This window comes from Felis catus, chromosome B4, assembly GCF_018350175.1.
Source record: "Felis catus isolate Fca126 chromosome B4, F.catus_Fca126_mat1.0, whole genome shotgun sequence".
Taxonomy (NCBI): domain Eukaryota; kingdom Metazoa; phylum Chordata; class Mammalia; order Carnivora; family Felidae; genus Felis; species Felis catus.
In genome coordinates, this window is record NC_058374.1 from 116,570,948 (window position 1) to 116,593,289 (window position 22,342).

The 22,342-nt window shown below is 38.3% G+C and overlaps 2 protein-coding genes across 8 annotated transcripts in view; one reads left to right on the top strand and one right to left on the bottom strand.

Moving 5' to 3' along the window:
* The window catches only part of VEZT (vezatin, adherens junctions transmembrane protein), a 78,388-nt gene extending 65,471 nt beyond the window's left edge, over nt 1–12,917 (top strand). Inside the window, exon 13 of the mRNA XM_023257322.2 lies at nt 12,762–12,917. Coding sequence (XP_023113090.2) covers nt 12,762–12,790 — 29 coding nt within the window. The 3' untranslated portion in view covers nt 12,791–12,917. The remainder of the gene's footprint in view (nt 1–12,761) is intronic.
* The window catches only part of LOC102901233 (uncharacterized protein C3orf20 homolog), a 134,905-nt gene continuing 113,961 nt past the window's right edge, over nt 1,399–22,342 (bottom strand). For all 7 annotated transcript variants that reach the window (XM_045062182.1, XM_045062176.1, XM_045062181.1 and 4 more), the window contains one exon: nt 1,399–7,462. In XM_045062182.1, the coding sequence (XP_044918117.1) occupies nt 7,316–7,462 (147 nt within the window). In that variant the 3' untranslated portion in view covers nt 1,399–7,315. The remainder of the gene's footprint in view (nt 7,463–22,342) is intronic.

The following is a 22,342-nucleotide window of genomic DNA, read 5'->3' on the forward strand; positions in this document are numbered from 1 at the left end:
CAAAATTATAAATCAATGGAGTGTTAATTGGAAGGGAGCCTAGGAGTCATTTCACTCTGGTGACTTATAGAGACTTATATACTATAAGTAATGTAAAATATGAAGTATTTTGATAAATTATTAGAAATCATGTGGGAAGAAAAATTCAACTGATTTGGTTTAATCATAGGACATTGTTTCCATACCCAAACAAACCAAGGAAATAAGAACTAAATGCCATGAGACTGTGCTATAGCTCAGCAGACTCGTTATTTGAACTAAAGTAGCATGCTATGAATGAAACACAGACAAAGCAAAAATTGATTTATTCTTCCATTTCTGTTGATCACAACATGTCTCTGTAATTCACACTTATATTAGAAAATGAAGCTGTAAACATACTAGAAACAAAAATATAGGAAAAATACCATAAGTACAGTAACAATTTATTGACAGGTAAATAACTGACAGTAATTATTGACAGGTGACTAACTTGCATGAGTTAATTTTTCATGTAACTGAGGCAAATCCATTTAATCATAAGTTTTTAATAATTTAATAGGAGGGGCACCTGGGTGGCTCAGTCGGTTTAAGCATCCGACTTTGGCTCAGGTTATGATCTTGAGGTTTGTGGGTTTGAGCCCCATATCAGGCTCTGTGCTGACAGCTCAGAGCCTGGAGCCTGCTTCGGGTTCTGTGTCCCTCTCTTGCACTGCTCCTCCCCTGTTCATGCTCTCTCTCTCTCTCTCTCAAGAATAAGTAAAACATTTAAAAAATTTTTTTAAATAATTTAATAGGAAAATTTTTAGAATGTACTTTCTGTACTTTTCTAGAATATTTAGGATATAATTTAACTTTTTCTCAGTCATCTTTAAGGATATCAGTTCCTCTCACAGGGTAATAAACAGAAATGCACCCTCAGGAGCAACTGAGATACATAATGTTCTATGCCCCTTTACCCTGTGACCCTGCAGAACTTTGGTTTTTGAGCTAGGTCTGGTTTTCACAGTTTCTCTATCTTCCCTTAAAATCAGCTGTCACTTTTTGCTGCTGTCTTGTGTGCCTGCCTCTTGCACTAGGTCCCCAATTTGCTGCTTCTCATCTGCTGTGGGCTGAGAAACCAGATTGCCAACGTTGCTAGAATTGTGTCTAAAATAAGAGTAGACTGAAAGAAGGCTAAGGGACTTTTCTGTCAGTTATGTGCATGGCCTTTGTGGTACCTATTTGGCTGCTTAGCATACTTTTGTTTGCCTGATCACTCTTTACTAAGAACTTGCTAAAAATACTTGGTTGAATATGTGATTGCCATATATTTAAAGTATTAATTCAGTTTTTATATGTTGGTGTTTCTAGGACTTTACATTAATGAATTCAGCTATAAAAGAGAATTTGATTATTATCTTTGTATAAATCATTGTGTATATTTTAGGAAGATGTTTTTTTTTTGGTTTTTGTTTTGTTTTTTTTGCTCATTATTCCTAGTATAGGACACAGACTGAAAACTTAAACATTATAAATATGACTCCAACTCTGTCCACCAAGATTTATATTCTAGAACTATAGGTTTGAGACTAAACATGCATGGCTAATTTAGAAAGAACTGGCTAATTGGATATTTGGAGAATGACTCATTCTAGATATCCCAGTTTTCTATAGAACGTAAACCCCTTTAAGCATTAAAATTTTTCAGAATAATTTCTGAAGGTGATCTTTTTAAAACAATATGCATTGCTATCTTATTAAACAATATATGAAAATCATTTAAATCTTTTTTGATGTCAAAATGATCATTATTAACAACAGTTATTATACTGTGATAGTCTAATTAAGGCACTGAGAGCTACATGCCCTTTTACTAAATGGCTCCATTCTGATGTGCTTTTTTCATTTTCTTGTCTTTGTTTTCTGATAGCAGTTCTCATTCCTCCAGTTTCTCCAAATACCGCTTAAGTGTGCCCATAGCAGTGGCCTTTCTCCACCTTCGTTATGCTCCTTCTAGTCTGTTTTGGTTTCGGAAACCAGGTAACTAAAACAGCTAGAATAATGTATAAAGTAAGAACAAATTGACTCAGTGAAGACCTAAAAACCTGGATTATACTTAAATGCATGGATTTTGTGGGTATCTATTACTACCTATTTCATTGCTATCTTTAAGTGAAGTTACTAAATTAGGTACCTGCTCTCAAAATAGAAGAGCTGTTATTGTACAAAAGGAATGATTATGTTTCTATACTTTACCTTCTCTACATTCTATTCTTTAATTTTTTGGCTCTGATTAAAACCAGCCAACTCAAATTAGCATTTTCTACAGTACTTTCTAGTTGAATCAGATACCACATGTTGCTAAGAATTTCTTTGGCTAGGTTGGTTTTGTTGTTACTTTGGTTTTGTTTTTAGAGAAATGTATTTTCATTTCTGAAACAATGAAGTAGGTTGAGTCCTGGAAAATAAGAAAACTTTCATAATTGATATCCTAGAGAACTGAGAAGTAATAAGGTCTTTAGACTCTAGGCAGTTTTACCACAAAGAATTTATTCTTTGATGTGCAGGATTTTAACACAACATCTTTATTTTTATTCAACGCAATGTATGTTAAAAGTTTGCCAGAAGTTATCAGTGTTAGAGCTAATGATGTTGACAGATGTTTGAATGACTAAATACCCAGTGTCATTCTATATTTTGCGTGTTTAAATTACCATTTGATGTTAAGCAAACATGATGATTTTTCTCTCTTGAATGAAAAATAAACACGAAATTCACGTGTTACAATGTTTGCAAGTAAAATTCAGATTTGTCTAGAAAGGGATACCCTCACCTTGAATAACTTAGTTTTACAAATAGGCTGATTATGTTTTAGTCCATACGTTGATTCATCTATCCATCATATACAGGGTAATTGGAAAATCAGTCTATGGCCATGACACAGCTTAACATTATTCATATGCTACTGGAAGGGAATTGTGATATAATATTCACTTAAAAATAGAGGATCCAAACCCGTTTCTTGAGTTGAGACTGCCATTACAGAATAATTATGACGCCAACCCCTGGTTGGTGGTACAAAGAGAGAAATTCTCTTTGAGTATAGTTGTAAGAGGAAAGTGATTCTACTCAGTATAATTGCTATAAATTGAAAAGAGGATGAAGTGATTACAGGATTCACATATACAAAGGTATAACATGAATAAATTCTAAAATGTGTGATCAATTAAAATGCATATGGTATTTTTTAAATGCTGTACATTTTAATATATTTTAACCTGTCAGCAGTTGAGTTAATTTGTTTCATCCCTGTTTACTGAATTTCATTTGGCACATATCAGACATGTTATTGAAACAGGACAGTATTTAAGTTGTGTATACTTCTGATACACTGTTTTTCAAAGTGGGTATATTCTATGAGCCATTGTTGTAGAAATATGTATTTCCCATCATATTTGTATCTTAAGAGTTTCTCAAGATAAAGAATAATTCTATTGTTTTGAACTTTACATTTTTCACTTTCATAGCATTTCCTAAAGGTTGGCTACCTACAAAATGAGTTTATTTCATCTTTGAAATTTTTTCTAAAACTAAAGCATGTCTTTCACAAGTTTTTTGTTTTTTATGATATCCTAAGAAGTTACATATCCTTTACCCCTCCCAAAGTAAATTTTAAAATTAATTCCAAGTTTAAGTCAAAGTATTTTCTGCACAGTACTGGCACCTGGCAACGTACAGAAAACTCCAGAAATGTTACTCCCCTTCCTTAAACATTGTATGGTCTGGTACAGCCCTGGAGGTCCATATGAGTGAAAAGCCCAGAAGTCACCTGAGCTGAAAGCACTCCCAAGGAGTTTCGTTTTGTTTGGGTTTGTTCTAGGTATGGTCCCAGGGATCCCAGATCAAACCAGGCCCCTGGGCCTATCCTAGAACCAACCTAAACTCGCGCATCATTCCCGGAACATCAAGAGTGTGAAGACTGAAGATAACCTGAGGCTGACTAGACTTCGTACGTTCACCAGAACTCACTTTTTTGTATGTGTGCCTACATTTTAGCAAAAATTGGTTCATTAATCCTTCCAAAATTAGAGGAATGACAGTGGGTAACAAGATAAAGTCTTACCAGACTTTGACATTACAGTTATCACAGTAGAAATGTGATCTATAATATGGTTATTATTAATTGCTAGTAGGAGAATTGTTCTTGTAACTTATCAGATTTCTATTTTGTGGTTAAATGACATTGTCACACAAAAAAATTTCTCCCCTAAATTAATGGTTTCTTTTTTCTTTGGCTTTGTCAAACACTTTCTACTCAACAATATGATTAACAGTCTTGTTTAATTATGCATCATCTCCGAAAGGCATTCGGTCTTTGCCCTCTGACTCCAATGCCGAGTAATTTTAAAATCTTTTTTCTGGAGACCAGTGCCTTTTTTCTTGTAATCTTTTGAATCCACCACACTGCTTTGAGCTTGTTTTTTAGGTTCAGTTCTGGGAAGAACAGCATCATTTCAGACTCATTGTAGAGGCTACATTTCAGAATCTGCTATGGTTGATAAAAAGCATGATAGAGTGAAAATGGATTAATACTTTACAGATTACTGAAGTATTTTGCAGAATAAGGTTTTTATTATTATTATTTTGTTGTTGTTGTTGTTCCCTGCTGCTCTGGGTTTTTAAAAGATTGTGACCTACTTGATTCATCACATGGTCTCCTACCATAACTGTGACATTGCTGTTTTATTTCGTTTGAGGACAGGATTTCTGAAAAGGCATGAAAAGACCCCAAACCCAAAGGTTATGATACACAATGGAAATGTATACTTTTGGTAATACTGGCATTTCAATAGGTTTAGACCATGTTTGAAATAATTGCAGACAAATCGGGGATTCCCACTGTGAAAAGAGCCCAAAACTGTGCTGTTCCTCCAAGCCTTGTCACCAGAAAAATTGGATCAGTGAGTTATCCTTTAAAAGAGGACTGTGAGTTTGAGGCTCATTCTGAAGAACTCAACCCTGGGATTAGATCTGTACTGCCTTCATCACATAGATGCTTCATCCCATGGCTTCTATTATTTTTGCCTTTTAAATCATATTTTGATTACCCTTCTCAGTGTTTTCTTTTTTGCACAGTGTTTCCTGTTTACATAAATCAAAACTATACATGTTAGTACTGTATATGTATGTATTTTTTTGATAAAACGAAACCTTGGATCTAAAGATCTTTGGATTTTGATTCCTTTTAATGTCAAATGATTAAAATGCTTTTACTGTCTTATAAATTCACTCTTAATTTATGCCTCAATTCTTCCAATTAATTTTTTCTAATGAACTACATTACAATTAAATAGGTGAGCCTTATATCAGTTTCTTCCAGAATTTATGACATTTTGCATTCACCCAAACATGACAGTGTTCTAACATCAGCAATCTTGTATCCATGCACTGATCTGTAAGCATAGGTGACTATTTCTTGACATAGCCTGAAATGTATGAACCCATCTTATGTTTATGTTCAGTAAGTGTTCTCAGTATTTGAGGAGCATTTGCATTCTCTTTGGACATTGTTAATTATGAACACCTAAAATAGGAATGTGAGAACTGTCTTACAGAGTTCAGGCTTGTTTACATAGTAAGTTTCTAAAGTCAGTCTTCACTCCAGTCTTAACACTGGAGTGTGTTAAACTGTATTTTTTTTAATACCATTTAAGAATATCCTTTAATTTTTACTTTTTGACTACTTATATTTTATGTAGAACTGTACATCTCCTGCCCTACCTAAGATTTTCTCATCAATACTTTCTTTGCTCGCTTGATATATCTTACCATACTGAATTTTTAAAGGATTTTTACAAAAACCAACAGTAGGTTTGTATATGTCTGTATTATTGTTGTTCCTCCTAAGCTTAACTAGTCTCTAATAAAATCTGTACTTCTTTGTGTCTTTTGTGTGTGTGCCTTTTTTTTTAATTCTGATGTTTGCCACATGAATTAGCCAAAAAGTAAAAATTCTTTTTCTCTTCCTTCTGTCTGTATTTTTCAGAATATGTTAACAAAACCACAAAAGACAGTTTTCTAGGAAAGCTTTGGATTCATTAGTCTAAGTTTTGTTTGTTCGGTCATTAAAGTGCCTCACATGATATTTTATCAGAGTGAAACAGCAAATGAATTTTAAAAGCTTGCTTTTCACCCTTCTCAGTGACTGTCAGCCATTGGATACATTCTAATCATGTTATATTTGTTGACTTGTACGACCTTCCTGACAGAAAATATCTACTGAATTAAGAAGGAAGCTAACATCCAATGGATCATACTTTGTCCTATGTAATTGAATGAACTATTTGTTTATACATTTCTAAGCTTAGCTACAGTCTTGGGAACATTCGTGGTAGCTCCAAAATGGCTCTGCAGACTGAATGCTGGTTAAAGAGAAAGTGGCCTTCCTTGAACAACTTTTATTTACTTACTTCTTTTACTATTACAAAAGTTTTATTTAACAGAAAAGTTCAATATGAAAATGCACATGACCTGATTTTTATTTATTTTATTTCAAGTTATTATTTAAATTCTAGTTAGTTAACATATATGGTAAAATTGGTTTGGGGATAGAATTTAATGATTCATCACATAAAACACCTAGTTCCCTCCTAATGCCCATCACCTGATTGCTATCACTCCACCTGCCTTCCCATCAACCCTCAGATTGTTCTCATAGTTAAGAGTCATATGGTTTGCTTCCCTCTCTTTTTTCCTCCTTCATTCATCTCTTGTTTCTTGATTTCCACATATAAGTGAAATAATATGGTATTTGTCTCTATTTCACTTAACATAATACACTCTACCTCCATCCACGTTGCAAATGGCAAGATTTCATTATTTATGATTGCTGAGTAATATGACCTGATTTTTATACTGTATTAAAACAGGTTCGGGGGGGGGGGTGTGGGAGCAGTTGATTTCTTCTGGTGAATATACCCATTGTTTATTTTTTCAATTACCACCATTCCAATATCATTCTGTTGCCCAATAGCCATTTCCACACAATGATCTATCACAAGATTCATAAAGGGATCGAATCCCTACAATATTCCTTGGACCTACCACCATTTAATTTCAATGATAATTTCTTATCCATAAATTTTTTCAACCCTGAGGGTGAGCTTTGCTCAGGATGTCTACTCGGCAAGTTAAAAGATGCCCCCAAACATTTGAACTGAGCTTTTAAACTACCTCTTTCCAGAAAAGATTTGAAGCAAGGAACACACATTCATAAAGGCAGTTCTTGAAATTTGGCCCTTATCTGGGATTTACTAATTAAAAGTGTGAGACAAGATAGAATATATTAGTTACTCTACCGGATCCTGAAGTCATTGGGTAGGAAATATCCTGTATGATAATCACTCTTTGTCTTCACAATTTGCTTTTGAAGGTCTTTAGCAGATGTGCTATAGCCATTGAAAATAAAGTTGGCAAATACTAATTTTCCCCTAATGTACATCTGTAAAAATTAATAGAAGAGTTTCAGAATCTGTTCATGTGAAAATCAGTCCTACTTATTTTTTAAAATTTGTTTTTTGTTTATTTGTTTTTAATTTTAACCAAGCTCTATGTCTAACATGGGGCTTGAACTCATGACCCCAGATCAAGAATCACATTCTCTACTGACTCAGCCAGCCAGGTGCCCTAGTCCTACTTATTTGAAGAAAGACCTTAAATGTGTTCTTATGAGAAAATATTTACATTTGTACACAAAATAATATTAGGCATCAAACATGTCCCTAGAACCTGAATACATTGAAGGTCAAGAAACCGGCTTAGTTTTCTCACTCAAATTTGTACATGTGAAGTGTCAGAACCAGTATCCTCCCCAATTCTAAAAGACTTCTTTATGATAAGCTGCCTGTGGATACATTTCATTTTACAGCTAAACTCTGGGGGAGAGTGCAGAGCCTTTGAATTTAGAAGTCCGTAGACTTGGATTATGGACAAAACAACGTCTCTAAAACTCACAGAAATCATTTAACTATGTCAAGGCACAGTTTCCTCTGTTAAATAAAAAGCATTGGGGCGCCTGATGGCTCAGTCGGTTGAGCCTCCAATTCAAGACTTCAGCTCAGGTCGATTTCACAGTCCTGGGATTGAGCCCCTAATGGGGCTCTGCACTGGAATAGAGCCAGTTTGGGATTCCCCCTCTCCTTCTGCCCCTCCCCCCCACACATGCACACATATGTTCTCTCAAAAAGAAAAAAAAAATCATGATTTGTGAATTGGACTAGCCCTCTAAAATTCTTTTCCAGGGCTAAAATTCTCAGATTCTCTTTTTCCTAACAAAGAGATACAACTCTACTGTGAAAAGCCAAGGTTGTCATTCTTTTCCAGGGTGCAAGAGGACTTATATTTAGGCACAGGTGAGCAGCCTACTAAATATTCAACCTTAAGATTAAGAGGATAAGAGGTGGTAGGGGTGGAGAAGATGGTAGTTGAAAAAGTATAGGTGGTTCCAGCTCAGAACTTAAACTGCTAAGAACTAAGTATATCTTACATCTTAAAGCAGTCTAATACTAGTACATGAAAAGCAGGGTGTAAGAACTTAAAAGGAACAATAGTTCCCTATGATTGCATGTTACTCCTTTCCTCTTAGATGGCGTAATCTTTTCATCATGAAGGGATGTCCTATTACAAGGTTTTCTCTATAGGAATAGAATTTTCTGCTTTATCTTCATTTCAGTAGCAAAAGAACCTATCTCTTGTTTCATACCTTGTTCCTTGATCTGAAACACTTTATTCTTTAGCACCCATGCCTAGCTATTAGCCATGAATCCACTTATCTTGCCTGAACTTAGAAGATTAAGCTCTGACAGGTGGGTAATGATGGCCAATGACAAAGCTACTGTGCAAAATATGTACACTGGGATCTGAAGAGTTGAACAGTATTAATCTCTTAAACAGTGACATAAGGGCAACTTTTAGCCAGTTTTTTCACCTCAAAAAGTGTGAAATACATATGGGGGAAAAGTGTAATTTAAGAAATTGGTAAGTTGAGGATATGTAGGATTTTGTTGCAATTTTGGGCTTCTAGTCACACACAGGCAGAAAGCTTTTCATTTTGTGTATATTCAAGCCATCCCCTCTTAGGCTAATCCTGGGGTCTGGAGAAAAAAAGAGACAAGGCTGTAGTGTTTAATTCTTGCAGAAATAACTTGGTCAAAATACAGAAAAATGTTGAACTGGAAAAAACCTTAAGTTTGTATATGTCCAGAGGCCAGTGTAGGACCAGGCTCAGTACCAAAATTCAAAAATTCTCCTTTCTGAAATCATATTGAGTTGAAGTTCAGTTGAAATTGAAAACCTAGAGTAATCTAATCCAGAGGTGCCCAGCATTTTATCAAGCTAGGACCCCTGATATTATTTTCCCCATGGGTAACATGTTTTGAATAATTTTTTTATCTAGCACATAACCTACATGAATTGAAACTCTGTAAGTTGCACTCCCTCCCTCATATTTTAACTAAGGCTATAGTGGCCATTCAGTTTGAGTGTGTGCTGCATGCCAGGCACTATTCTCGTGCTCAGGGCAGAGCAGTGAACAAGGTGAATACTAGAGGGGAGAGCCGGACAATATATTGGGAGTCAGATGGCGGTAAATGCTCCACAGAAAACAAAGCCAGGGAAGAGGAATGTGGAGGATGTAGAGTGCTTTTTATACAGGGCAGTCACGTTTGAAGGGAGTGAGGGAACCAGCCACACGAAAGCCGTAAGTGAAAGGGCCTTGAGACAAGAACAGCAGAGAAGAGGTAAGTGAAACTCCTTGAGAAAGGGGCTGGCTGGTCGAGGAGGGCCTTGTAATGTATATGCTTTGCTTTGAGATAGGAAGCCATTGGAGGGTGTTAAGCAGTAGACTGACAAGACTTGACTCAGGTTTCAAAAATATTAAGTTTAAAAAGCATTCTTCTGTGTGGAAGTCTGACAAGGATGGGGAAAGGGACATCTGTTGGCTAATGCAGTAAGCTATGTGACGGATGGTGCTCATTGGTAGTGAAGGTCTTGAGGAGCAATCCAAGTCTGGATATATATGTTGAAGATAGAGCCAATAGGATTTGCAGATGCAATGTATGTGCAGTATAAGAAAGAAGTCTAGATGATTCTGAGGTTTTTGGCCTGAGCAACTGGAGGAACAGAGTTGTCATTTCCTGAGGTGGAGCACCAAGTGAAGTTTGGGTAGAAATTGAGCTGGTTTGGGATTGGTTAAATGTAAAATAGTTATTAATTGGGGCGCCTGGGTGGCTCAGTCAGTTAAGCATCTGGCTTCGGCTCAGGTCATGATCTCGTGGTTTTTGGGTTTGAGCCCCATGTCAGTCTCTGTGCTGACAGATCAGAGCCTGGAGCCTGTTTCGGATTCTGTGTCTCTTTCTCTCTCTGCCCACCCCCCGCCACCTCCCGCCATGCTCATTCTCTGTCTCTCTCTGTCTCTCAATAATAAATAAATGTTAAAAAAAAATTTAAATAAAATACTTATTAATCATTAGGTGGAAATGCTGGATAGGCTATTGAATATGTGAATCTAAGTACAAGAGAAAGATCCAGAGGAGGAGATGTCAGTGTTTTGGGTGGTGTTTAAAGTTGTGAGCATAAGTCAGAGGGGTCAGCACACTGAAATCTTTGGGGAACCTATGGTTCATAGGCCAGGAGATCAAAAGGAACCTAAAAAGGAGACTGAGAAGGAGCAATTAGTGACACAGAAGGAGTGGTGTCCTGGAAGGCGAATGAAGAAATTATTTTATAGAAGATGCAGTGATTGGGGCGCCTGGGTGGCGCAGTCGGTTAAGCGTCTGACTTCAGCCAGGTCACGATCTCGCGGTCCGGGAGTTCGAGCCCCGCGTCAGGCTCTGGGCTGATGGCTCAGAGCCTGGAGCCTGTTTCCGATTCTGTGTCTCCCTCTCTCTCTGCCCCTCCCCCGTTCATGCTCTGTCTCCCTCTGTCCCAAAAATAAATAAAAACGTTGAAAAAAAATTTAAAAAAAAAAAAAAGAAGAGGCAGTGATTAACATGTCAGTTGCTGCTAAAAAATTGAGAAAGATGAGTCCATTTGTATATATTTTTTGGAAAAATGTCTGAGTTCAAATCCTTTGCCCATTGTTAAAATAGGGTTATTTTTGTTGTCCTTTATATATTCTGGATATTAATCATTTATCAGGCATATGCTTTGCAGATATCTTCTCCCCTTCTGTGAGCTGTCTTTTCACTCATGATAGTGTCCTTTGATGCACAAACATCATAAATTTTGATGAAGTCCAGTTTATCTATATTTTCTTTTGTTGCTAAATTTCCTTGACTTTTCAAAAGAGGCAATAGTACCACCTGATTCATAGGATTATCATGAAGATTAAATAATACGTGTGAAGGCGTGTAAAGGGACTGGGACAACGTCTGCCACATAAGGAGCATTCAATAAATACATTATTATCCAGGCTAAGTCTGTAGTATAAAAACCAAGGGTCAGGGGCGCGTAGGTGGCTCAGTTGGTTAAGTGTCTGACTCTTGATTTCCGCTGAGGTGATGATCTCACAGTTTGCGAGTTTGAGCCCCGTCTTGGGCTCTGCACTGACAGTGCGGAGCCTGCTTGGGATTCTTTCTCTCTCCTCTTTGTCCCTTCTCCCTCTCTCAAAAATAAATAAGTAAATAAATAAATAAATAAAGCATAGGGATAGAAATACAACATGTGACATAGAAGCCGAAGAAGTAGAGGGTTTCAAGAAGAGCATGATCAGTGCAAAATGATGCAGAGGTGTCAAGAAAGATCCAAAGAATAAACTTAGACTTGGAACCTACAAGTTCAGACAGTGGTGTGACAGAGGCAGATGCCAAATTATACTGGATTGAGAAAATCTATTAGGCCCTCTTTGATCTCCAAGACCAGGTCTGCTGTTTTGGCCCTCACAGCGATCCAACCATAACTGACCCTGTGGGGGCTGCCGAAATACAGTGGGGGGAACACTTGGGCTGGAGTGAGAACAACTGGGTTAAAATTCCTGGTCTTCTACCACTTGACACCTGTGGTCCTCTCTCCGAGCTGCAGGTCCCTCGCTCTTAGAGGACAATTATTCCTATTTTACAGGGTCAGTAACATGCTTACATGAAGACTTGGCATAATAGTAATTCTTTAACTATTAGTGTTATAATAAATGGTTCTATTCTGATTCCTCATTTTGTTCTAACATTCTAACTCAGTAGTTCTTCCTGGGTACCAGGTTTTGTGGAGTATTCCCACTTTACAGACACTTGGCTTAGAAGTTTGCAATGACAGTAAGATGAGATTAATACATGTCAAATGCTTATGATGATTTGGATGCTTATGATGATTTGGGCTACTGTTGTATCCTTGTTTTTATTCTTATTTATTTTTTTTATTTTAGAGAGACAGAGAGAGAGAGGGCATGAGCAGGGCAGGTGCAGAGGGAGAGAGAGAGAGAGGATCTTAAGCAGGATCCGCACTCAGCTTGAGCCTGACACGGGGCTCAATGACACGACCCTGGGATCATGACCTGACCCAAAATCAAGAGCTGGATGTTCAGCTGACTGAGCCACCCAGGTGCTCCAAGGGCTGCTCTTGTATTCTAATGGAATTTTTTGCCAGATTTTTAGTAGTGCCTCTGTCTTCAAGTCTGCTTCCTAAGCCACTGCATTTCTCATAGTTTGTGAGTATTTACCTAATCTCAGCTGTTGCCATAAGAAGCTAGTGTTTAAATAGTATTATTAACCACATCAATGGATCTTTTTGTTTATTTTGGTTGGCTATAGACATGAAAATCCATCTACCTGAGTTGTGAGTGCCCTGAAGAAGTTTGAGGATTTCATCTGCTGTTCAGTAAACAGAATATGGGGCTTCCATTGAGTTCCTACAGCTACCAAAGCGAAGATGTTTTCTATGGAGTAACAGTCAAGTCCTGATCACTTTTACCCATGTAAGCCACCTTTCAGGGAAGGATGTAAGACATATTTATTTAGTCTGGTTTGTACCTTGTTGTGTGCCTCCTATTTATTTATATTTCTTTTTGGTTTATTACATATCCCAAGATATCTTAGGAATGAATACATCTTGAAAATATAATAAAAATAAAGTCTATGAAGAATACTTGAATAACCATTCAAAAAATCCAAATGAGCTATGACTTTACAATATCTTGTTTGTTAATAATTAATGTGAACAAATGGAAAGAATTTTTAATTCAATACACATTTACTGAATGGTCTTCGTATGAGACACAACAATTACCTTTGTGAAATAAGTATTCTTATGTTATAGATGAGAAAAGTGACTTTCAAATAAGTTCAGTGTCTAGCCCAAGAGCCCAAGACTCTTAGCAAGAAAAAATAATAGATTAGGTTCTCCAAAAAGGCTTTTTTACTTCAAATTTGGTGTTTGTTCTATGTATTTTGTCCATTTTATCTTATTTTCCGGCATAGGTCATCACATACAAGAACACACATGCACATAAATGCATGCATGCACACAAGAATCCTAATTTCCACTTCAAGAAGCATAATCCCCTCAGTTTGCATTTAATTTAATCACTAGATTCCTAAAAGAAGTCAATTAAGTAGGCAATTAATTTCCTCTGTGCATTGTTCATTCACATATTAAACTGGTAATCTCATTTAAACATTTGCTTCCTCCCGCCCCGACCTGTCCCACTGTCCTCAATGTTTAAGTTCCCTATACTCATCGGATCAGTGTGAGAATCTTTGCAAAAACCCTTTATAAACTGAAAAGATATACTAATTATCTAGTGGGATCTAGTCTGTCCCATTTAACCTGGCTGGCTATGCTGAGAGGTGAAATGTTTAAACCACACTGGTTATATCATTGTTCCAGCAGTTGAATGCAATTGAAAGACTTGTCCAAACTGCTCAAACCAAGCAAACAGTCCCTGATTTGCTCTCTCAAACTAAATATATTAGCCTTGTGGTGACCAAATATTGACCTAGTGACTAAATGAAAGGAGAGGTTCTAACTACCCTCTAAAGCACTCATCACTTACTCTTTCTTTTTAGTAATTTTTTTGTCAAGTTAGCTAACATACAGTTTATACAGTGTAGTCTTGACTTCGGAAGTAGATTCCCATGATTCATCACTTACATACAACATCCAGTGCTCATCCCAACAAATGCCCTCCTCAATGCCCACCAGCTATTTTCCCCACTCCCCCCACAAACCTCCCACGTCCATCAACCCTCAGTTTGTCCTCTGTATTTAAGAGTCTTTTATGGTTTGCCTCCCTCTCTATTTTGTAACTTATTTTTCCTTCTATTCCCTTATGGTCTTCTGTTAAATTCCTAAAACTCCACATATAAGTGAAAACATATGATATCTGTCTTTCTCTGACTGATTTATTTCAGTTAGCATAATACCCTTCAGTTTCATCCATGTGGTTGCAAATGGCATGATTTCATTCTTTTTTTCTATCACTAAGTAGTATTCCGTTGTGTGTGTGTGTGTGTGTGTGTGTGTGTGTGTGTGTATCACATCTTCTTTATCCATTCATCAGTTTATAAATATCTGGGCTCTTTCCATAGTGTGGCTATTGTTGATAGCGCTGCTATAAACATTGGGATACATATGCCCCTATGAATCATCACTCCTGTATCCTTTGGATAAATTTCTAGTAGTGCTATTGCTGGGTCATAGGGTAATTCTATTTTTAATTTTTTGAGGAACTTCCACACTGTTTTCCAGAGTGGCTGCACCAGTTTACATTCCCACCAGCAGTGCAAAATTGCTCCCCTTTCTCCACATCCTCACCAACATTTGTTGTTTCCTGAATTATTAATTTTAGCCACTCTGACCAGTGTGAGGTGGTATCTAATGTGGTTTTGATTTGTATTGCCCTGATGATGAATGATGTTGAGCATCTCTTCATGTGTCTGTGAGCCATCTGGATGTCTTCTTTGGAAAAGTGTCTATTCATGTCTACTGCCCATTTCTTCCCTGGATTATTAGTTTATTGGGTGTTGAATTTGGTAAATTCTTTATACATTTTGGATACTAACCCTTTACCTGATATGTCATTTGCAAGTATCTTCTCCCATTCCACTGGCTGCCTTTTAGTTTTGTTGATTGTTTCCTTTGCTGTGCAGAAGCTTTTTATCTTGATGAGGTCCCAATAGTTCACTTTTGCTTTTATTTCTCTTCCTTTGGAGACATGTCAGGTAAGAAGTTGCTGTGGCCAAGGTCAAAGAGGTTGTTGCCTCTTTTCTCCTGTAGGATTGTGATAGTTTCCTGTCTTACATTTAGGTCTTTCATCCATTTTGAGTTTATTTCTGTGTATGGTGTAAGAAAGTGGTCCAGGTTCATTCTTCTGCATGTAGCTGTCCAGTTTTCCCAACACCATTTGCTGAAGAGACTGTATTTTTTCCGTTGGATATTCTTTCCTGCTTTGTTAAAGATTAATTGGCCATACATTTGTGGGTCCATTTCTGGGTTCTCTATTCTATTCCATTGGTCTATGTGTCTGTTTTTGTGCCAATGGTATACTGTCTTGATGATTACAGCTCTTTAGTACAGGCTAAAATCCGGGATTGTAATGCCTCCAGCTTTGGTTTGCTTTTTTTAACATTATTTGGGCTATTTGAGGTCTTCTGTGGTTCTATACAAATTTTAAGATTGTTTGTTCTAGCTCTGTGAAGAATGCTGGTGCTATTTTGATAGGGATTGCATTGAATGTGTAGATTGCTTTGGGTAGCATTGACATTTTAACAATATTTGTTCTTCCAATCCATGAGCATGGAATGTTTTTCCATTTCTTTGTGTCTTCTTCAGTTCTTTCATAAGCTTTCTATAGTTTTCAGCCTACAGATCTTTTACCTCTTTCTCACCATGTACTCTTAAGGAACCCTTCCCAATATGCTTCCAGATAGCAACTCTCATTCAAATAAAGACCAGAAAAGGGATATGTGTTAGTAGAGTGAGGAGACCTCCAAAACACTCTCTCCTAAGAATCCTAAAATGTCTCATTTACATGAAAACAAAGAGAAGGCCATTTCTACCCTATCTGCCCTTGTACTGCATCGTAATGCTGCCAACAGACACTTCCTATTCTACACTTTGGACTATGAGTCCAGGCACCTGGGCTCCGATCTCAGCTCCACATCTCAGCTTTGTAACCTCCTTGAACTCCCTATGTTAAAAAGAAACAGCATCATCACCTCCTAGGATTGTTGCCAGGATTAGCAGCAGATACTCTTTTCCTTGTAGAAGTCCTGCCTTTTGTCCTTGCCAAAAGCTGGGGCAAAGGCTTGGTTAATAAATGAAAGGGGCAAAGCAAAGTAAAAATATGTTTGTCATTCCTGATGGAAGGAATGGTGAATGTTCATTCACTCTATCAAAAATTATTTATTGAAAATCTATTTGGGGGGTGCTGGGATGTTCAGTCGGTAAAGCATGCAACTCTTGATCTCAGGGTTATGAGTTCGAGCTGGACGTTGGGTGTAAAGATTACTTAAAAATAAAATCTTAGGGGAGCGCCTGGGTGGTTCAGTCAGTTAAGCATCTGATTTCTTTCAGCTCAGGTCATGATCTCACGGTTTGTGAGTTCAAGCCCTGCGTCAAGCTGTATGCTGTCAGCGTGGAGCCTGCTTCAGATCCTCTGTTTCCTTCTCTCTCTCTGTCCTCCCCTGTTCTCTCTCTCTCTCTCAAAAATAAAATAAACATTTAAAAAAGAATAATAAAATAAAATCTTAGGGATGCCTGGGTGGCTCAGTTAGTTAAGTGACTCTTGATTTCAGCTCAGGTCATGATCTCATGGTTCATGGGATTGAGTCCTGCATCGGGCTCCATTCTGGGAGTGGATCCTGCTTAAGACTCTCTCTCTCCCTCTCCCTCTCCCTCTGTCCCTCCTCCACTCGTGCACGTGTGCTCTCTCTCTCTCTAAAAAAATAAATTAATAAATAAAATAAATTCTTTTAAAAAAGAAAAAAGAAAATCTACTATTTTTCTGGGTACCTTTCTAGGCACTGGGATGAAGGAATGAACCAAACAGACAAAGTCCCTGCCCTCATTGTGGGGATCAGATAATAAAACAAGTAGTGATCAGTGCTATAAACCAAATAAAGCAGGTAAGGAATGGAGAGTGAAAAGGGATCTTTTAGACAGAACAGAAAAGAAAGGCCACTGAGGGAGTATAACCTTTGCCTAAGACCTGATTACATGAGAGAATAAACTGTGCAACTATCTGGAGAACAACCAGCAAAGACAGCACCATGTGTAAAGGCTCCAAAGGGGAACAGCAAGGGGGGCAAGTGGGGAAGTGGAAGAGAGGGAGGGTCAGATTACACAAAGACTTGTGGTCCAGAGAAAAGATCTGGGATTTTACTTTAAGAGTGATGAGTACCTATTAGAGGGTTCTGAGCAGAGAAGTGCTGTAATCTGATTTAGGTGGCTTTTTTTTTTTTAAATGTTTATTTATTTTGAGAGAGAGAGCAGGGGAGAGGCAGAGAGAGGGGGAAAGAGAGAGAATCCCAAGCAGGTCCCACACTGTCAATGCAGAGCCTGATGTGGGGGCTCAAATTCAAGAACCACGAGGTCATGACCTGAACCAAAATCAAGAGTCAGACACTTAACAGACTGAGCCATCCAGGTGCTTCTCAAACTCAAGTTTCTGCCCCCAAGGCTTATGTTCTCATTTCATCAAAATTTTGATCACTGTTCTAATTTTTTTAATGGTTACTAAGCTGTGTTGGCTTTTAAAGTACAGAAGCATTATAGTCTTCCAAGAATGGATAAGGAATAGCTATCTATTGGGGTTTCCCTGATTTTGAAATAACTGTTGTGATATCAGATACTGATATGAAAATCAGTAAGATTTTCATATTTCTTTTGTAGGTATTGGTTTTACTCCCATGGTCTTTTGTAAGAAAAAATTGCTTCTTTTGGGTTGTAGATAGAAGATATATAAGCACCTGATCAAATATGCCTCTAAAATCAGAAACTAGAAATGAGAAAATAGGGTGATTGGTTGCCCTACAACAAATTTGCTGGTAGGATTTGGTGAGGGAAGTTATAAATTTATCCACACTAAGAAGTTTCACTTCCCTTCTTATCTGTGATTAGCCATCCTCTATAACATTGTGACTTTTCCCTAAAGTCAGCATTACAAAATCTATGTATCTTACTAGTAAGTTTGATCACTAGTTCTTAAACTAACTTTGATAATCACATGCTTTCCTGACTTGCCATATAGTCATAGGAGAATTTCTTTTTCTTTTTTTTAAGTCAACTCTTTTTTTTTTTTTTCAACGTTTATTTATTTTTGGGACAGAGAGAGACAGAGCATGAACGGGGGAGGGGCAGAGAGAGAGGGAGACACAGAATCGGAAACAGGCTCCAGGCTCTGAGCCATCAGCCCAGAGCCTGACGCGGGGCTCGAACTCCCGGACCGCGAGATCGTGACCTGGCTGAAGTCGGACGCTTAACCGACTGCGCCACCCAGGCGCCCCCTTTTTTTGTTTTTAATGTTTACTTATTTTTGTGAGAGGAATAGAGCACATATGTGCACTCAGACCTGAGAGCTGGGGAGAGACAGAGAGGGGGGGAGAGACAATCCCAAGCAGTCTCTTGGCTGTCAGCACAGTACCTGATTTGGGGCTCAATCCCATGAATCATGAAGTCATGACCTGAGCCGAAATCAAGAGTTGGATGTTCAACCGACTGAGCCACCCAGGCGCCCCAGTCACAGGAGAATTTTCTGCATGCAACTTTGGTTTAAAAAAGCAAACTCTAGGGGCGCCTGGGTGGCGCAGTCGGTTAAGCGTCCGACTTCAGCCAGGTCACGATCTCGCGGTCCGTGAGTTCGAGCCCCGCGTCGGGCTCTGGGCTGATGGCTCAGAGCCTGGAGCCTGTTTCCGATTCTGTGTCTCCCTCTCTCTGCCCCTCCCCCGTTCATGCTCTGTCTCTCTGTGTCCCAAAAATAAATAAACGTTGAAAAACTCAATCATTTAAAAAAAAAAAAAAAAGCAAACTCTAACCCCAAAGTGGGGCTCAAACTCACAACCCCAAGATCAAGAGCTGCCTGCTCCACCAAAGAGCCAGCCAGACGACCCATGCACGCAGCTTTATAGGATAAGACTCCTAGCCAAAAGAACCTGGATTGTAATTCCTCAGAGTCAAACCAGACATGCCTAAAAGCTGCTTCTAGATATTTTTCTTATTTTTCACTACACCAGATTCACATACTTAAAATTAACTCTAAGGGTTTCAAAGCCATGTCTTAAGTAGGTGCTGGATTTGGAAAGAAAACAGAATGAAAAATTCAGTTATTTATAATTGCCTAATTAGTTGGTTTTATTCAGGTTAATTCTTAAACTCTACACAGTATTTTTTTTTCCTTGGAGGAGAAATAGGAGCCCATAAAAATAAGTAAGTAATTATGTCTCCAAGGCCCATCTTTTATGGCTCCTCTTGCATAAGGTGTTAAGACTAAAGCTGTTTGCACCACTTCTCCCTGTCCTAAGCCTCATTTCCTCAATTCTCCTACCCAGTCTCTATGTTACCAGGCAGGGAAACATAGTGACACTGTAATTTACTTAGAAACGTAAAGAGCAATTTCACTCTCAATACTTCACACAGTAAGACCCCAGACAGAGGGGTCATACAGCTTTCCCAACTAGAAGCATGATAGGAAGGAAGCAAATTTTCAAAATCATTCAACTCCCAATGGCTATGCTTCTCCATTCATATTACACTTTGGAATTTGGATATGCACATACTAAGACTTTTTCAAAACTAGAGTTCATGGCTACACATATGATCTTTGAATGTATTTTGCATGTGATTGAGGTTAGGCCAATCAGACTTTATCTCTTATAGACTGCATAGGAAATATAGTCAAACTTAGATGGACAGGGGGTGCCTGAATGACTCTGTTGGTTGAACTTCCCACTCTTGATTTCGGCTCAGGTCATGATCTCAGAGTCATGTGATCGAGCCCTGCAACAGGCTCTGCACTGAGCATGGAGCTGCTTAAGATTCTCTCTCTCTTCCTCTGCCCCTCTCCCCTTCTCGTGCACTCTCTCTCTCTCTCTCTCTCTAGAATAAAATAAAATTGAAAAACAAAACAAAGAACTGAGTGGGACAGCACTAAAAAATGATGCCATCTGGTGGCAGTGCACGTGACTGCTGCTGAGGTCCTTGCAGCTGCCCTTGCTCCTAAGGCAGTCAGCCAGGGTCTTACAAAGGAGCTAATGAAGTCTGTCTTTGATTCTGTGGATTACCCTAAATCCTTCAAACACCACTCCCCTACCCCTTATGTTAGTCAGAATTGGTTTCTGTTGCTTGCAACCAAAGATCCTTAATAAATTAAAAAATATATGCCTTCATGCCCATAAAATAGAATGAAAGGTAAACTAGAAAAACATCAGTTTCTTTCACTGTCACTGCCTCTTATTATTCACTGTGTTTATGATTAGAAGTTACATTTAGAAATTCAGAAAGAAAGGAAGACTTTGAACTTTGGTACAGAATAGTTTATGCAGGAACATTAGCTGGCTGAACCCAACAGTTTTCTAGTTCGTGTGCTCTTAGTATAGCTCTACATGAGACCTAATTCATATTGTCTACAGCAAAAATAATTTTTATGACTCTTAACCTTGATCTATAACTACATTCTATCCTTCTTGGTATTTCTTTTTCTTTTTTTTTTTCTTTTGAAGGTGGCATGGGGAAGAGGTCCTTTAAAAAAAAGAAAGCTATATGAACTAATTACAACTCCATTTTAAATTGTACAATTCCGTGGGTTTTAGTATATTCACAGTGTTGTACAACCATCACCACTATCTGATTCCAGAACATTCTCATCCCCCTAAAAGAAAGCCCATCCCCGCTGGGAGTCACTCCTCATTTCCTCTTTACCCACCTCTGGGAAGGATCTGCCTATTCTGGACATTTCATATATGTGGAACCATACAGTATGTGGCCTATTGTGTCTGGATTCTTTCACTTAGCACGTTTTCAAGGTTCGTCCAAGAGGTCTTTTTAAAACACAGCACTTGGGGTGCCTGGGTGGCTCAGTCAGTTAAGTGTTGGACTCCTGATTTTGGCTCAGGTCATGATCATGTAGTTCATGAGATTAAGCCCCACATCAGGCTCTGCATTGACAGTGTGGAGACTGCTTAGGATTCTCTCTCTCCCTCTCTCTCTCTGCCCGGGCCCATCTCATCTTTTATCTCTCTCTCAAATAAATAAATAAATAAATAAATAAATAAATAAATAAATAAATAAAACATTTTTTAAAAAAACCCACAGCACTTAATCAGGACTTCATCAAATACAAATACGTATCAACAAAAATACTCTTGCTGGATGTAGGGACCCACCTGGGATCCTTTTAGATTTTATGAGAGCGTATGATTTTGTATTCTAATGACTTGTTAGGGGATGGGGGGGAGAAAGGAGGGAAGGAAGGAAGGAAAGAAAGAAAGAACAAATGAATGAGTGAATTCTTACAGGTAACAGTCTCCTTAATTAAAACAAAACCCAGAGCTTTTAAGCAGCATGCTGGGGCCACCCTTTTCTGTTGTCCCTCTGTCTCACTATCACTCTTTTTCCTTACTATATAGTGTTTAGCACATAGTAGGCACTAAATATTCTGTGTAAGGAAGGAATAAAGGAGGTTTGGTGTGAGATGAGACTCTTTAGGTGGAGAGAGGGCAGGTGACAAAGCAGCTCTGGCTCTGTTCCCTAGAGTTTTCCTAGGACTATGGGCATCAACACTTGTATCACCTTGATGTCCACTAAGGCACTCCATTCCCTCTCCAACATTCTCATGTAAAGTCACTGCTCTGGATCTACTGCCTACTTCCTCTCTCACACTGTCTCAAAAGCTACCTAAAAGTTCTCCCTGCCCACAGTTTCGTCTCCCTCCAATTCATTATCTATATTGGACTGATAGTGATCTTTCTAAACCATGGCTATATACTCATGTCACTCCCTATTTAAAATACTTCAGTGTTCCTCATTCCTCTTAGGATAAAGTTCATGCTTTTCCTCCTCTCTGTACCCCTCCTCCTTGCCTTCCTCTTCTCTCCCCTTCCCTTTTTCTTTGCCCTCTTCCTCCCCCCTCTTTCTCCTCCTCCTCTCTCCTCTTCTTCTCCTTTCTCCTCCTGCTCCCCCTCCCCCTCTTCCTCTGGCTCTCCCTCCTCCCTCACCCACTTCTTCTCTTTCCCCTCATGACTCACTAGCATGATATGGCTTAGTCTCATCTGCTGCAACTATCCTCACATCTTCCCCACCTTACACTTTATGATCCAGATGGATTTTGTCTTGGACATGTTGAGTCTGAACTATCCAAAACACCTCTGAGTGGGGTGAACCAGGAGGCACAGGTATA